The sequence below is a fragment of the Pelobates fuscus genome, chromosome 2, assembly GCF_036172605.1.
Source record: "Pelobates fuscus isolate aPelFus1 chromosome 2, aPelFus1.pri, whole genome shotgun sequence".
Taxonomy (NCBI): Eukaryota; Metazoa; Chordata; class Amphibia; order Anura; family Pelobatidae; genus Pelobates; species Pelobates fuscus.
Genome location: NC_086318.1, coordinates 388,272,691 through 388,290,343, shown reverse-complemented (window position 1 = coordinate 388,290,343; position 17,653 = coordinate 388,272,691). Strand labels below are relative to the sequence as shown.

The 17,653-nt window shown below is 37.8% G+C and overlaps 1 protein-coding gene across 1 annotated transcript in view; it reads left to right on the top strand.

The window, feature by feature from the left end:
* The window catches only part of IARS2 (isoleucyl-tRNA synthetase 2, mitochondrial), a 74,810-nt gene that overhangs the window by 15,827 nt on the left and 41,330 nt on the right, over positions 1-17,653 (top strand). Inside the window, exons 7-12 of the mRNA XM_063443815.1 lie at positions 953-1,043; positions 2,713-2,828; positions 4,141-4,310; positions 8,325-8,415; positions 9,021-9,172; positions 10,284-10,444. Coding sequence (XP_063299885.1) covers positions 953-1,043; positions 2,713-2,828; positions 4,141-4,310; positions 8,325-8,415; positions 9,021-9,172; positions 10,284-10,444 — 781 coding nt within the window. The remainder of the gene's footprint in view (positions 1-952; positions 1,044-2,712; positions 2,829-4,140; positions 4,311-8,324; positions 8,416-9,020; positions 9,173-10,283; positions 10,445-17,653) is intronic.

Genomic DNA, 17,653 nt, shown 5'->3' with positions numbered 1-17,653 from the left:
TCTGAGAATAATTATCTGCAGGTATAAAATAACTCTAGTCTACACAGTGGGTTTCCGAGTTGCAGGCTGATTGTGCTGCATTGTTTTCTAAGCCTGTGGGCTGTCTCACTGTACTTCATTCATGGCAGTGTGTGGCTGTCATGGCAGTGTGTGGCTGTCTCACTGTACTTCATTCTGCCTGCAAACTTGCTTGACAGACAGACCAGCTGTCACAGAGCACTCGGTATGCAGCAATGTGTATTCCAAACCAGCTTCTTTGTGCCGTGATAATAGACATGCTTTAGGGTCAGAAGACAAAACATGGTAAAGACCCAGAACCTACCTTCCCAGTGTTGCATGCACTGGAAGTTTCTTATTTGAGAATAATAGCATCTCACATGAGCTCCCCTAGTATCTTCTTTCAGTTCTTGCCTGTTAAATACATGATGTATGTAGCTTTACGTTCAATGAATGTTATTGGACAGCTCCTCCCATCATCTTCTTCTGTTTCCCCTGTGCATGAAGGACATGCTTTAGGCAAATTGACATTTTATCAGGGTACTAAGATAAACACACAGGAACTCTAGCTGTATGGGCATATTGTCGGGTTATGTTTCCAAATTGCCACTGCTACAGTTCGTCTGGATATATCTTAAATGTGTAAATGGGTCGATTTTTCAGAATTCAGAGTGACTGGCCACGGGATTAACGTGAAATAATTTAAATTGGCTGTATCAGTGTAAATGGATAAATTCCCAAGTTCCCTGAGTGAACTGGACGATTCGCAAGACTTCAGGCTCAGTGGACCGATTCATGGTGCATAAGCAGGTTTTAAAAGTCTAAAGGGCAGGGCGTCTAAGTCGAAAGAGAGATTTGCAGTTGTGTGTTGGAAGAGCGATTCGCATTGAGTCCTGAGGCCAGTATGATAACCACCAAGAGATAGAACTTACCATGTCAATGAATCTCTCTCTAGATGGATCCACAGTAGTCTCTGCCCTGGTTTGGACAACGCAGCCCTGGACCATCCCTGCCAATCAAGCTGTCTGCTACATGCCAGATACAGAGTATGTCACAAGTCATTATTCATTATTTGTTTGTCCCGCTTAATGAGAATAGAATTTCTTAAGCGGGACAATATACTTATGGCAATATACCTCCGCACAGAATGCATCTGTCATGGTTGCATATATTTATCACCTGTTATATGTTAGATGTATATATATATGTGTGTGTGTGTATATATATATATATATATATATATATATATATATCTATATATATATATATATATATATATATATATATATATATATATATATATATATATAAATTCGTATCTTGTAATACCTTTTTTATTGGATGGAACACTCTCCCAGCATTATCTTACCGTTCTGTCATATGTATCAACACTTTAAAATGCATTCCTATATGTTTATTCTATCTATATACAAAGTACTATGTGTAGACCTATGCTTTCCCATACTCGTATGCATGTATGCTTATATATATTACTGTGCATTTATATTTGTGTATATGAGTTCATGTGCATGTATGTATATGTATATGTACATGTGTTTATGCGTTCACATATACATATTTGTATGTGTGCATGTATAAAGTGTACCATCCTCTGCACTGTCTGCTTGTTTGTTTTTCTTCTCCCTCTCTCCCCCCTCACTCTGCTCTTCAGAAAGATATTTATGACCCTCTGCAAAGATGGTGTCTACTTTCTAACAAACCTGTGTCTTATCTACACTCATGTCGCTTAAACCTCTGTATCACAACTCAACTGTGAATTCTATGTGTCGTCTTGCTCAGAAATGCTTCAGACTTGAGAAAGGGAGGTTCTCCCGAAAGCTTGTCATTAAAAAATTATGTTAGTCCAATAAAAAAGGTATTACAAGATACAAATTTTATCTGGTTTTTTTTTACATCTACATCACTGGACTAATGCGGCTACAATCTCTACTTGAACACTATGGTGTGTGTATATGTGTATATGTATATATAGTATTTTTTGTAATATTGTACCCTATTGTAACAATGCAATGTTTTGTGGACCCAGAACATACTTGAAAACAAGAGAATTCTCAATGTATCCTTCCTGGTAAAATATTTTATAAATAAATGTAATTCTGTTATATTCTGTAGCCCTTTATAAGGAAAATGGGACATTACAAGATGGATAGAGGGGAATCATTCTCTGTCTTCTGTGAAATAGTATGAAAAAAATGCACCAGATTCTAGACAGCATGTGACGCAAAAAAACTTGCTTTGTATCTAAGGCAGGATGTATTATCGAATTATTATTTTAATTTAATAATTCTATATCTGCAACTTTTTAGTTTATGCAAGGCAACCATAACCACTCTTTAATTACTTTACTAGAGAAATTAAAACTGCCTGCTGGGTCTCTGTATCTGGGTGCAGCCATTTTGTTCTCCTCTGTCTGTCTGATTTTACTAAGAATTGGTAAATAGGTAAATTTGATTGGCAACTGCAGTAGGACACTTCCTCGTGTTACATGAAAAGATCTACCCACTGTCAGGATTTGTCATCTTATACACAAGGAAAAGTAATTACGTTTCTTTATGTACTTTATGAAAACTAGGCCTCTCAGGTTTATATATTCATATAAAAGCACAGTTCTTACTTTCTATCACTCTGATATGTCTGTCTGTCTGTCTGTCTATATGTCCATTTTGCATACTAACGGGTGTAAAATGATCCTAGATATTCGTTGGTGAAGTGCGGAAACACAGGAGAGCAGTACATCATTGCAGCTGATAGGATTGATTCTACAGCACTTTCCCTGGACACCAAACTTGAGGTTATTTCAACATTTAAAGGTAAGCACTGAGGATCATGTGAGTTGCAAGTCATAAAGACTAATTGTTGTAAATCTAGTGTCTCAATAGCAAAAGTGTGTTACTACCTTAATACACTCACATGAACACTCATTGAAAATTGTCTAATAAAACAAAAACAGAAGAGATCCACAACCACCACCAATAAAGATGCACTTTGTTGCTGTTTCTCCTCCTACAGCGCAATGTGTACCCTGCAAAGTTTCGAAAAATAAAAATACAGAGCACCACTTGTAAAAGGTCAACACAAATTACAAGTGAATTTCAGTATTTTAATTGATCTGTTAAAAGTGGGTTACATTAGCGTTGTGGCAGACATTTGCAGTGTATGATCATACACTGTAACTAAATCCCCATTATCAGGTGTTTAAAAAAACAAAACAAAAAAAAACTTTGACGTTGTGGTTTAGTGAATATGTGTGCTGGATCTTATTATGATATATTCATGTTCAGGCAAGTGCAGCCCTCTTGGTTTCATATGTCCGTACTTTAATGACGTAATTTCTAGAAAGCTGACGGTTCTATTTCAACTGCCATCTTTTTATTTCTCAGAGATGAAATCTTTTTGACTGCTATGAATAGTGTAATTAGTATAAAAAATAATATTGGATTTATATTGTTGCAAATTAGAAATAAACATGTATCAAGATGTTTCCTGCACTTCTTACAGTTGCCACTAGAGCGCAGTATTGCTTTGAAAACCAAGTTTTCAAATGCATAATACCTGTACATTGAATCAATGCATCTCTGTGGGGAAAGTTCAGTACTGCATGGAGACGCTGAACTTCAGTGCTGTACACTGTGCAGCAGTGACCCAGGAAGCACCTCTAGTGGCCGTCTGAGGAATGACCACTAGAGGTATTCCTAGGCTGTGATGTAAACACTGCCTTTTCTCTAAAAAGGCAGTGCTTATAATAAAAAGCCGTCAGGGACTGACTATATTGACCAGAACAACTACAATAAGCTGTAGCTGTTCTGGACTATTGTGTCCCTTTAAGTCCGGCCTCTCTAATTCCCGGTAATATGTCTATCTAGAACCTCTGTTGGTTTCACCATTACTATAAGGTGGGGTACGACCCTGTGACACCATGGTATGGTAATGTTAAAGTTTTTGAATTACTGCCATAAACTTAGAGTTGGACTTCTCCTTAAATGGTAGTTGTTGGAATAAGAATTCAGATATATACATTTTGTTTTGTTTTTAAAAAAAACAACAACTTTTATTTGCCTTTTTGTGTTCTTATCTTGTATTGAACTAAACCATACTAAATAGATTTAATTATTGAAACTGCAGGAGCAGATCTAGAGAATGGTGTCTGTAGCCACCCGACAATTCCTGAGCGTTCATCACCTCTCTTGCCTGCAAACCATGTGACTATGGCAAAAGGTACTGGCCTAGTACACACTGCTCCAGCCCATGGCATTGACGATTACAGTGTTGCGTCTCATCACAAGTTATCAGTAGTAAGTAATTAGTGCATGTAAAACATTGTTGCGTTGTAGGTTTTGTAGCAGGCTCTGCCTTGTAAGGCCTTCCACATTTTTTTGCTAGTACAGAACTGTTATTGCTAGAGCAGTTGATAATATTTATTTAATTTGCACCTGTGATGCTTAAAATAACTTCGTGCCACTTTTAACAACATTTAAAAAAAAAAATATATATATATTCTTCGCTATTAAGTGTATTGAATTTTTATTTTAATAATTTGTTTAAAAAAAATTCCTCCTCTCCTATCAGCATTCACAGTAATAACAAGACATATAATGTACTATATACTATAGTTGCTGTGATTAATCTCTTTTGTGAGTGATTACTTTGTCTCTCCTTTTGCCAAGTGTAAAAACACCATTTGTATCCTGATGTATTTGGCAGGTACACTTTAATATGTTCACCTTGCTTGGTACATTATTATTACAGTCATAATTTATTTTTCCAACTCCCGCTAATTCTGCGGAGCTGCATAAAGTATACCTTATTCTCGTTGCTTTTCATAAAACATAACAAAACAAATCAAGGCTAATATTTTATTGAAATCTGAGGTGTGTAGGTTGTAAACAGTTAAGAGAATAATTTAAATAATGGCCCTTTAATAAACATACTGTACATTGTGATCATGTACACTCAGGGTATTAGATTCTTAAAAGTAGTGTTGTCCTCCAGGCGGGGTAGTGATTAACTACAATCCGGGAGTCAAAAATCACGGGAGTCAGTAATCACGGTCCATTACAATGTGCGGTTCATCTAAATACTAACTAATGAGCAAAACATACCTTTCCTTCTCCAGGTTAAAGTAACAAATACAGGCTTCACCACTCTCTAGATTTTTTTCCACATTTTGGTCTTCTTCTTTAGGCTTTGCTGCACCTTTAACATTCTGCTTCCTGCAACAGTCTATCTCGCTCTTCTGTTGCCAACCAATCAGTAATTTATTTAAAGGGACACTGTAGTCCCCAAAACATTAGCTCAATGAAGCAGTTTTGGTTTTTGTATAGGTCATATATCTGCAGTCATTGCTCAATTATTTGCCATTTGGAGTTAAATCACTCTGTTTATACAGCCCTAGTCACACCTCCCTGCATATGACTTGCACAGTTTTCCTTAACCTTTCCTGTAAATAGAGATCTAATTTTCATACTTCCTTTATTGCAAATTCAATTTAAAAAAACAATATAGGGTCAGGAACACAAATGTGTATCCCTTTACCCTTTTGTGTTAAAAACACTATTTAGCCCCTCTTGCCCTTCTTAAATATAGTAATAACTCACCTTATTTCCACAGGAAAGCATTGGATTGGCTGATATCGTCATTTCTGATGATCTCAGTCAAGGAAACGGGCCGGGTGTGGAGTCAAACGCCGCCCTGGCCAATCAACATCTCCTCATAGAGATGCATTGAATGAATGCAACTCTATGGAGAAAGTTCAGCGTGTCCATGCAGAGCATGGTGGAGCTGAACGTCGGCACTGCAAAGTGTGCAGGACTAAGCCAGGAAGCAACTTGAGTGGCTACTACTGTTGTTCCTACACTGTAATGTGGACCTTGCCTTTTCTCTAAATCGGCAGTGTTTTAAAGCAAAAGGCATGCAGGGACTGATGATACTCACCAGAACAACTACAATAAGCTGTAGTTGTTCTGGACTATAGTGTCCCTTTAAGTTTCTTAAATCCTGCTCTGTTAATAGCTTGCTAGACCCTGCAGGAGCCTCCTGTATGTGAGTAAAGTTCAATTTACAGAGCAGGAGATGAAAACTTTTAAAGTAAGCTACAATTGATTGCAAATGGAACCATTTTATTTTCATGCAGGCTGTGTCGGTCACAGCCAGGGGAGGTGTGACTAGGGCTGCATAAACAGAAACAAAAGGGATTTAACTCCTAAATGGCAGTGAATTGAGCAGTGAGACTGCAGCGGCATGATCTATACAGGAAAACTGCTTCATTAAGCTAAAGTTGTTTTGGTGACTATAGTGTCCCTTTAAGGTTGCTGTTTATACTCTATTGCAGCTAAATAAAGTTTGAAGTCAATTTGAACTCCTGACCTTGATTCTTCCTCTTTGTTTTGTGGTTATTTAAAAGCAGCAGGGTAGATATCATATCCCTCTCAAAAATAGAAGTGAAACCCCCAGCATTAAGATGAGGTTATCTCAATACACAGAATAAACAAAGAAAAGTGGGGGCATGACAGCCAGAGTGAGTCACACCTAAGATGTATATATTTTTCAGGTAGACCAGTGTTACGTTTAGCAGTGTTGTTTAAAAAAAAAAAAAAACAAGGTTGACTAGATGAGACCCATTACCACAACTAGTAAAGAAGGGAGCAATGTGTACTGTCAAAGGCGTTGTATATTTATTTTCTGTTGCCAATTACTGTCTGGAGACTCCAATTCGGGGATAAGCCGAAATCACTTTGATCTTCTACCCATGGGCACTGGCAAGGGATCCACACATTAGCCCTCGCTAAACACCTCATAAGGTGTATATGTGGTATGCTACTTTGGTGTATATTTCCCACTGACCGGTCTATAGTGAGCGATGTTAAGCCCCGCCCTCCAGACGGTGCTTCACATTCCCACTTGTTTGCCCAGTATTAGAAGACACACGGCGAACAGCTTGCCAGTAATTGTATCCCTCCTCCCTCTCCGCCCACACCCGACGGATGGGTCGTTTAGCCTATGACCACCGCCGAAAGTGTGCTGTAACTAGGAGAGGCGGATCCTCTGTGGGCTCACCTTTGATTGACCCACTCAACCACCAATGTACAGCCACAGGCTGGCTATGACGTGGCTTAGGAGGCGGGATAGAACGGTATCCACACACGCCCCTCTAATTTGCTCCGATCAGCTGTAGGCTGTTCGGTTACGATATGTCAGGTATTTAAGAAGCTTGGGAGCACACAGTGGTTGACTAGCTCCTGACGACGGCGTGTATCCACGCTGAAACGCGCTTCGAGCGTTTTCCTCACTTTATATGTTTGTCTTACACTTTACTTAGGTAGCACCTTTATAGTTTTTTATTAGGTGGCCTTTTTTGGTTTGCTTATGGTATCAGGTATTTAGCGAGTTTGCCTTAGTTTAGGTGATTGCCTTCAAAGGCAATACTATACTAGGTAGCTATTGGAGAGGTTTTTGGAGGTTCCTTCGTTTTATTTATTTTTATATTCTGTTCAAGTATGGTTTATTAAGGAAGTTGGGGGTACGGCATAGGTCATTTTTACCTGCTCACTCTCCCACTACTCTTTCTCTCTTTCCTGTTACCAGGCATTCAAGTGCCTTTTCCGTGTTCAAAGTTGCTCCTCAGGATCCCCTTGTTTCAAGGGTCTCCTTTTCTGTGTATTTTTTCTGGGTTATCCCCTACTTTGCAACCTTGAGGTAGGCTATGTATAGGGTTCTTGTCAGTATTTTACATATGGTTATGTGAATTATTGCACCTACCCTATTCATCATCCGTTTCTCTGTTACTGTCTGGAGATCTAACAATAATGTACAACTGAAGTTATATAACGCGTATGCTAAGATTCACATTGAGTCAGAAAATGTACCAGAAATTTCATTTATGTCAACAAAAATAAAGAATAAAAAAAATAGAAGTGAAAAATAAATACTGTCACGGATAATTCAAGTATTTAATATTTACAGTATGTTTGTGTTCTTCATTTGCATTAATGTAAGGGTGCATATAATTAGAGATCATAAAGCGTCCCTTGTCTTGCATTCCTTCTGATGCAGTATAGGTAGATTACAATGGAGGGGTTTAATATAAATAAAAATAAAGAAGGTGAAAAGATAAAATGTAAATGCTTGTTTATAGTTATGTAAGGAATTTTCTGGCATGTTGGTGACTGCAGATTCCCAAAATGCAAGCATAATTCCTTCCTAATTGTGGGCATAATACCATTACACAGTGAATATTTTTGTCTGGCTAAAACCATGAATATGCTTTTATCCTTGAGTCTTTATGAACATTTCCTTTTGTCTTGATTAAGGATTGTTTGGTGGATGAAACAGGACGGTTCACTGTTGGAGCAGGAACTGAGCTAGAGAACAAAGCTGTGCTCAGTGATGGAAATGAGACTGGTATGTATTGGTCCTAACCACCTAGCTAGCAGCAAATGGTTTAGAATTAGAACTTCCTACCAAAGACACTATGTATTCCTTTCATTTGTAAAGGATGGGCTAAAAAGAAAGAAAGTGTGACCAATCCCCTCTTTTGAGCTGTAATTTATGTCTCAATTCACTATCATTAACTGCTGCAGTACTGACTGTCACCATTTGCGTACAGTTTGAATATTCGATAACCGTAAATATTTGTGCACTGTGTAGATATAGTATATCTATCTGTGTGATTTCCGTTGGTATCCTATGCAGTGTGTGTATAATCCAGTGTCGTGCAATGTATCATATGTGATATTTAAATATATATATATATGTATGTAATGTTAACACTCTAAACATTGAAGTATGGTGTATTTTACGGTACATTTTCAAAATGAATATCACAATAGCCTTATTGGGAATTAAGCTTGATTGGAGAGTTTTTATGAACTCTGGTATTTTGGCTTGAGATTTGTAAATTTGTTTTTTCAATTAATTATTTAGTGAATTAGCTCAGTGGGTTTGATTATACTAGTTTATTGTAACCGGACTTGTAACTGAAAAGCCATGTTATTTTCTACTCTTAGTCATAAAGATGTTAAATGGCTCCAAAAATCTGTTGAAAGAGGAGGAATTTGTACACAGTTACCCGTATGACTGGAGAACCAAGAAACCTGTGATCATTCGAGCCAGCAAGCAATGGTTTGTCAATACAGAAAACATTAAAGACAAAGCACAGGTAAAGGACAAGTCTACAGTATGAGTTTTAGATGTTATGCACTACACAGTGTCTTGGCAGTTCCAAGATGTCTGACCTTGAGATGTATGCCTATCACCATTTGGGGACTTTGCCGAATTCGCAAAGTCCTCCGACAGTGACCTCGCCACTGGTTGTCTGGTTGGCAGATAAAGGTGAGTTTACTTACCTGATCCTGTCCCTTGCGGGTGCTGCTATCTTGATCCTCAGCACAGACGTCACTATTGTACTCTTACACATGCGCCAGAGTACAGCAATGAGGTCTATGGAGGATCCCACTAGAAAGCAGGATCAATGGACACAGCCAGTTCCCTGCAGCCGTCACTGGTGTTTATAATATATATTCTATATTATATATTATATATAAATATATAGTATATCATTTTTTATTTTTTTGTCAAGTCTTCTCTTGGGCAAATTAGGTGACTCAATTGTTATGAGACCACAAGATGTATTTATATATTTATACATAAGAAAATGTTATCTCAGTTATCCTCTTTCTAATTGCTAATGACCAGAACAGTTAAGTCAAAATAGAAATAAAAATGACAGAAACTTGATGTGGTTCTGTGCTGAAAGAAACTGCCTTTTTTTTTTTTTTTTTTTTTTACATTCTCTCTAAACAGAAATTACATTACTGCAGCAAGAATTTGGCTTTGTGGAGTAGTACTCTGTGCCCATCAATGCTGGTCTTGCCCTGTAATGTGCCCTTATTATACTGATCTTGCCATGAATTTTCAATTTATAGCTGTTTAAAAAAAAATTATATATATATATATATATATATATTTTTTTTTTTACCACTTTACTATTTTCTTTGTGAATTTTGATTGGCTGAAAACACACTAAGTTGCTTTCTGTCAAATGCGTAGGTTCTTGCTATTTCGTATGTCCATTTTGTTAAAACATCGCTGTTTGTTTATAGTAGTTGTGGTCTTTAATTCTTCCTGTAGAAATGGATGATTCGCTCAATGCAGACCCATAAAAACCCTTTAATGTGTCAATAGTTACCTGAAGGAGATTGTGTTTGTCATTTGCCACGCTGTGAATTTTTACTGAGGAAGCTCAATATTGCATTCATGTGCTGTTGCAGGAGGCTCTGAAAAAGGTGAAATTTGTTCCTGCGTCTGCTGCCAACAGAATATTAGAGATGCTAGATCGTCGAACGTATTGGTGTATATCAAGGCAAAGGAGCTGGGGTGTCCCTATCCCGGCATTTTACCATAAGGAGACTGGAGAGCCACTGATTAACAGGTAGACTTTTTAACATTGCAGTCTTCTTGAAATGACAGGACATTGATTTGCACATTGGTAAGCTAGTTAGCTATCAGAATTAATGACAAACCCAGCAGATTAAATGAGTAGTGCATCAAATACAGATTGATTTGTTCCCCAGGCATCTGCATGGTGTTGATGAGCAACAAAATGCAAACAGAAGACACAAATATGGCCCCCAGATGTTCTCTGACTCCCATTCAGGAGTTTTGAGTCTTCTTAGAGTAAAGAGAGTGAAGCAAGTATCCCACTATTGTCACAGGGCAAGAAGGAATTGCCATTAATGACCTGCCTCCAATATCACCCTCTCCTCTTGCAGCCAGAATATGCTTGCAATCATGTTTTCTAGCAGTAGGAGGCAGCAAAGATCACATTCAAAGAATTGTGTATTGAACAAGTTAATCACTACTGTGAATTAATATAGTTAATGTACCATCACATACTCTGCACTAAACTACATTGCTGATTTCCTACTTGTATTTGTGTAACTGTGTGTAACTGTTTCCTGCATTCAAACTTGTTATGCTTGTGATTAATTATGTCTAGAAATAAAGTACATTAAAATGACTTCATGCTGTACAGCATGGTGCCAAACATGAAAATCCACACTTCAAAAGTCTTCTATAAGGAAGTACTACTTATGGCGTGCAGTGTGACAGTCACTTCAGGCGTGTTTTCTGACAAAGGTATACATTGACGTTTTCAGGGTACCCTAAGTACCAAAACCACTTTGTTAAGAGAATGTGGTTTTCATGCTCAGAATGTCCCTATAAACGATAAAAGTGAGGTTTAGGGCTCCTTTTTTGAACTACTAATAGAAAAAATGTTGCTGAACAACATCAGAATGATGTGATTGTCATTGCATCAACATGAATAATTAGATGTCAATAGTCATCTAACAAAATATTGTGATCGACCTTAATGATCTCCTGCTGTGAGTGTTTAGCCAGTTCCATGATCACTGAGTGGCTCCCAGCACACTCTAGGTGTTTGCAATAAAATACCTGTTAACATCAGTGGATTCTTCTTTGGTGTCAATTTGTTGGAATCAAGTTGATTCTGAGCAGCTAAGGGCAATTAAAATACAATTACTATTGAATTTGAACATTTCTAGTGGAAACTCGATTCTCAATCAAATGCTACTCCTAGAGCAGCATTTGAATGGCGCAGCACGGCAAATTGTCGTGCATGTGCACTAACCTCCCAATGCTTCTCTATGGTGAAGTATTGCTTTGGCTGAAGTAATCAGAATTGATAATCTCAGCCAATGAGGCTTTGTGACCGCGGAGAGAGCAGCGTGGTGATGAAGAAAAGGTAAGCAAATGTACATTTTCATGCACTCGGGGGGTGGGGGTGTGACCTAAACAGCTAAAGGACAGTATACCTGTAAAAAAATTTGGATTTGTAACATCATAGTGTTCCTTTAAATATTGAATCAATAGAGTTGCTGGAAAAAGGGGTTAACTGCTAAGCTTCTGAATGTTCTAGTCTAAGACTACAATCATTCCCTTAAAGGAGCACTATAGTGCCAGGAAAAACAAACTCGCACTATAGGGTCATTAGGTCCCCCCCACCACCCTCAGGGACCCCCTCCCGCTGGGCTGAATGGGTTAAAACCCCTTCAGCCACTTACCCTTCTCCAGCGCCGGGCTCCCTCTGTGCTGAGGAACTCTCCACCACTGCCGACGTCAGATCCGACTGCGCATGCGCGGCAAGACCCGAGCGCGCATTCAAACAGACCATATGAAAGAATTACTCATTGAGACAGCCACTAGAGGCTGGATTAACCCTCAGTGAACCATAGCAGTTTCTCTGAAACTGCTATGTTTTCAGCTGCAGGGTTAAAAACTAGAGGGATCTGGCACCCACACCACTTTATTGAGCTGAAGTGGTCTGGGTGCCTATAGTGGTCCTTTAAAATTCTAATTTTGTTAATTTGGAGATGCAATATCCTGGACTGCATCAAGTATGGACATGACTATTATTTGTTTGTAATTGATGTGTGTAATTTCTGGTGCACATTGTACTTGTTTGCATTTTACATTCGGAGGTGCCTGCAGTCTTATTGTTTAATCACCCCAGTTTCACAGGAGCAGTCAGATGCTGTTTGTCATTGTGTATCCAGCTAAACAAAAATCATCCATTTTGTGATAAGTTGTTTCTGAGGCCAGCCGAGCCAATCATGAATTCACCAAGTTTTACCCACGTTGTAATTAGTAGATTATGCTATCTATACGCCTGCCATTTGGCATTGCTAAATGTATTAAGCAGGGTCCCCATAGTATCGACATTGTTCAACCATCCAATATTAAAACAGGGTTAACGTGATTTATCACTAGAATGATGGCTTGGTTTTTACCCCCACAAGGATCAATGACTTTTCATGCCATCCTCACAATGTATTCCTTTAAGCACTCATTGATGGAGTGAGTCTGCTTGTTTAGCATCAGCTGCTGTATAGATCCAAGTAACCAGGATATGATTGGTAAATGCCGTTTTGGAAGATTGCTGTGGTGGCTCTGTGTGAGTTGTATAACAATGCATAGTTAGTGGTCTGTTAGAGGTTAAACAACTTCCCATATAACAAAGCAATTCATCTATTTTTGTTGTTGTTGACTCCCCATCTCCAAAAGCTTGTTAGAAAAGTATTTTTGTGAATTCAAGGAAGTACTGATGTAATTGAGGAACACAAAGAATTAAGCTTCAAATTTACACAGCAAGATATGACGTTTATTGCTAGGTAAATCAATTTTACAGTAAAATGTGGCTGTGCATGTGACTTGTATATCTACCAACAAATACACCTGTGCAAAGTCCACAAATGCACTTTTAATGAGTGCACTTTTATATGTTGTATATGAACTGGTAAAGGGGGGAGGGGAAGCCTCGGATTAAGGCGGCATTATCGAAAACATTTTAATAAACAGAAATGTTGCATTAAGTAAAACTTTTGAGGCAGGACAATGTGCCAAAACATAAACAAAATAAAAATTGAAATAGGGGCGGAGGGGACGAAAAAAACATTTGTGTTACATGCTCTGTAAAAAGTTAACAACTCCAAGTAACAAGTAATCGTTTAATACCCTGTCCTATAGATCTTATATGTTCTGACCTTTTTTTATGTTTTTTTTTTTTTTTAAATGTATTCTAATTAAACGTTTTATGCTTCTCCTCTTAGATAATAAGACATATAATATCAAACCAAGCTGCTACATACTCTTAAGTTTCAGATATTTGAGTGCAGGGTTGTACTGCTGTTTGGACACACATTCTCTGTGTTAGCTGTTTTGGGGTATGTGTCCATTTATGCCTGTAAAGGGACACATATAACAATATGACGTGTAGTTTAACATTTATTTTGCGATTTGTTAGTGGTAATGTTGTCTGATTCCATGTGAATATGAATTTAACTACTTCACCTCAAAGTTATTTGCAAACAAATGAGTCTTAATTTGAGTTTTTGTGTCTTTATTTTTCATATCTGTAAACATAAAGAGCACAATATTTTGAAGCAAAATGGCAACTTTGTTGTTTCCCAGTTTACAGAAAGTAAAAACAACAACTTTGCGTTACAGAATAATGGACGTAAAAATTAGAATAACATTTGATATAAACGTTATTATGGTTGTAAATGTGTATACAAGGTGTTGGCATATAAATGCGTAGCTTCGACACCCCTGTCTAGGTCAGGTAGCTTTGACAAAAGTTAATTGGGTAGCATAGCCAAAAGATTGGTAAGAGGCTTGCAAAAATACATGCTGCATGGCAGCCTATAAATATGCATTGAAAAATATATAGTACTACACAGTTATGACATATACTTAATTATTTTTATGTATAAAGCATCCACCATATTCACTGTCTTGGAACTCTATCATAATTTGCCCAAGACAATTAAAAAAAATAACAACAAAAACAAACATTTTTTAACACACAACATATCAATGAAGAATCAGCGAATCTTCCAAAAACAGGAAATAACTAAACAGAATAATGACACTGGAAATTTGGTGTGTAAATAAATCAAATTCAACCTACTAAAAAAATATATATATTTTCAATTAACACTGTGTGTGTATATATGGGAAACGTTTGTTGATAAAAGGTTACATTTAGGGCTCTAACTTCCTACAAGTCCACTCGATGGTGACAGTTAAGAAAATGTATCTACTTCTTTTTCTTAAATCTATACATTTGCTACATTCCAAACATACCAGTATGTAAATATCTGTATCTATATAACATTTGCACTCTCATTACTTTTACATTGAATGTCTTCTTTCTGATGATTTTTGAGATGATCAGAATATTGGCCTACAGAAATGACAGACACATATTAAGAATTAGTTGGCTGTCAATTCATAGGTCATCTTCCTGGTCACCAGTAAAGTAGTCAGAGGAACGTGATGCTTTTCATTAGTTGTAAAATAATCATTCTGTAAGGGTCGTTGAGTAATGAGGTTCCTGAAGATGGCAACCTACAGAAATGTCTGTCCCCAGCTTGCTCTTTTTCGAAGGCCAGCACGTGCCCATCAAAAGTAACAGCATCTCCACTGGAGTACTGAGCAGTCCACATGGAGATGCTGTTACACCTGATACACACTAAATGGTTTTCTGTGTCCTGCTGTCCTCCGTGAGATCGTGCCTGGAGACCGTGATCTTGATATAGTCTCTGACATCCTTTGACGTGTAGCAGAAGTGGCCCAACTGGAAACAAAAGCATTCAGAAATCATTATGTTGGACTGTACTCCCTAAACTCCTGACATTTTGCAAAGTCACTTTCTAACCACGCCCATTGAAAGCAGTGCTGATGGGATAATTAAAACAGTTTAGCAACCGCACCCTCCCCATGTGAGGAATCGTCTATTGGCTTAATACATCCCACCATTTGCGATATTGCTGCTTGCTACAAAGGCTGAACGGTTTAAATGAATGAGAAGAATGTTTTGCTGAAATGAATGTCATAGCACCTTTGAGGGAAGACTGTCTTGTGAGCTGTATAACAAACCCCGAGCTTCCTGAATCTACTTGTGAAACCCAAAACCACAAGACGTATCAGAAGCCTGTAACCCTTTCAGTGTTTCATGAACAGTGCAATATAGTAACCCCAGCAATGTTACCAACTCTCTTACCAGATCATGCGTAACTTTAAAAGCTTTAAAATGAAAACATACATTCATTACAAATTAATTAGTTCTGCAGAAATAAAGCACTTTGGGGGGAAAGTTCTCACAGTGGAACATTCAGCAGGAATATTCCATTGGTTTCCATAGTGATTGCTCTACTTTTGGATTGCTTTTTTTTTTCCATAAACCCTCTGCTTAAAATGGACAGCTTAGTTTGTCCCGTTATTACATGCTTGTTTCTCTCTCCCTTTCTCTGTCTTTCTGTCTCTAGGTTCTTTGTTTCTGAGCAGGGTGAGTGCCATTAAATGCACTCTTTGCCTCCCCCCTCTGAAATTGAAATCAAATCAGTCCCTATCAGCATGCAGTTCTGCTGTTCAATCACCCTAGGATGAGGCTTGCACCCTGGGTTTGTTACAAGTAGCCAGCCCTACCCAGTAAATTGCCTACCTTGTGTCTCTGCAGAAAGCACAATGACAAGCAGTCTTGTTTCACTTACAATTACTGGAATCCAGGAAAGAACGAAAGAATGAAGACCAGGAACTGCTTTCTCTTTTATTTTATTTTTCTTCTTCGTTTCTTAGCAGTCGTTTAACTCTGCCTCCAGATGACTCCCTAAATAGGAATGTGCCACAATCAATATCTCAGTGATTGGCTTGTGTCACTGAAGCTTATATTGGCCCAGGTTGCACAGGCAGAGGGAGATTGTCTTATGACACGTAACGCAAGCTCTCTCTCTCTCTCTCTCTCTCTCTCCCTCTGATAGGATTTATGTGCTCAGGGCAAAGTTTTACAAGGGCCTTATTGCCTTGATGGACTCTGATACTAAGATAGGAGACGGCAGATTTTAGCTTGATAAGTTCCAGGAAAGGGGATGATTTATTCTTTCTCATGTGTTTTTTATTTTTATTTTATTTTTTATTTTTTTTCCTCTTCCAGTTTTCTTAATCGAAATCTGGCATCAAAACCAAGCTGCAAATTATTCATGAAGCAAAGTATTTGCAGAAGTTATCTGAAGCATTAGATGTAAATTAGAGTGGCTTTCAAATAAAATTTGTATGTGATGGGCTCCCCACTGTGCTATATGGGCATGATTCCTGGGGCGACATAAGAGTTAAAAAACAAACAAAAGAAACCTTAAAGGAACATTTCAATTACTCTTTTCTTTACGCTAGTCATAGTACATGGAACTTGATGTCCCGGTGTCCTGGCATCCTCTTTACTTTAGCTTTAGTAGTCCCATTAAAATACAGCCCGCATAGCAGTCCTAACATAAGCAGTCTCAAGTAGTTTCAGACACGAAAAAAGCTAAATAAACTGATTGATAGAATGCCACATAATTTCTTTCATTTTACTCATAACCCCTACAGTATTTCATAAACCCATGCTGTACAGATGTTTATGGCATATGGACAGGGTGACCAGATCCACCATGTTTTCTAAGACGCGCATATATATATATATATATATATATATATATATATATATATATATATATATATATATATATATATATATATATATATATATGATTGGCAGCACGTGAAAAGGGTAGCCGTGTAGTATGTAGAATTCAGAAGAAGGTGTATAAGATTAAGCAATTGGGCAATGAATAATCCTGCAGAATATGCATTCTACATACTGCAGGTCAACCCTTTTCATGCGTTAAATTATGTGTCCCTGTAAACATGGTGGATATGGTCACCCTGCAAATGGACAATTCTCTTATCGAAATTAGGGGTGAACCAGGATCGACTGAGAAATCCCAGGCACTTCTGGCTTTTAGTAATCCCTGCAGAAGTTGCAGAGTAGGAGCAAATTATGGGAGCACATTGATGATGTATTTATAGTTTTTCCCTCTGCATATTCTGTAATGTAGTATTACCCTAATAAGTGTGTGGCAAGGGGCTAATGTCTGTTTGATTTGGTGCCTCTGTATGCTCTCCATGCGGTGGGCGCCAAAGCTTTATATAATTCTGCGAATTTCATTTTCTTCCCCACTAGTTAGAATTTTCTCTTGATTTAAAGGACCACCATAGGCACCCAAACCACTTCAGCTCAATG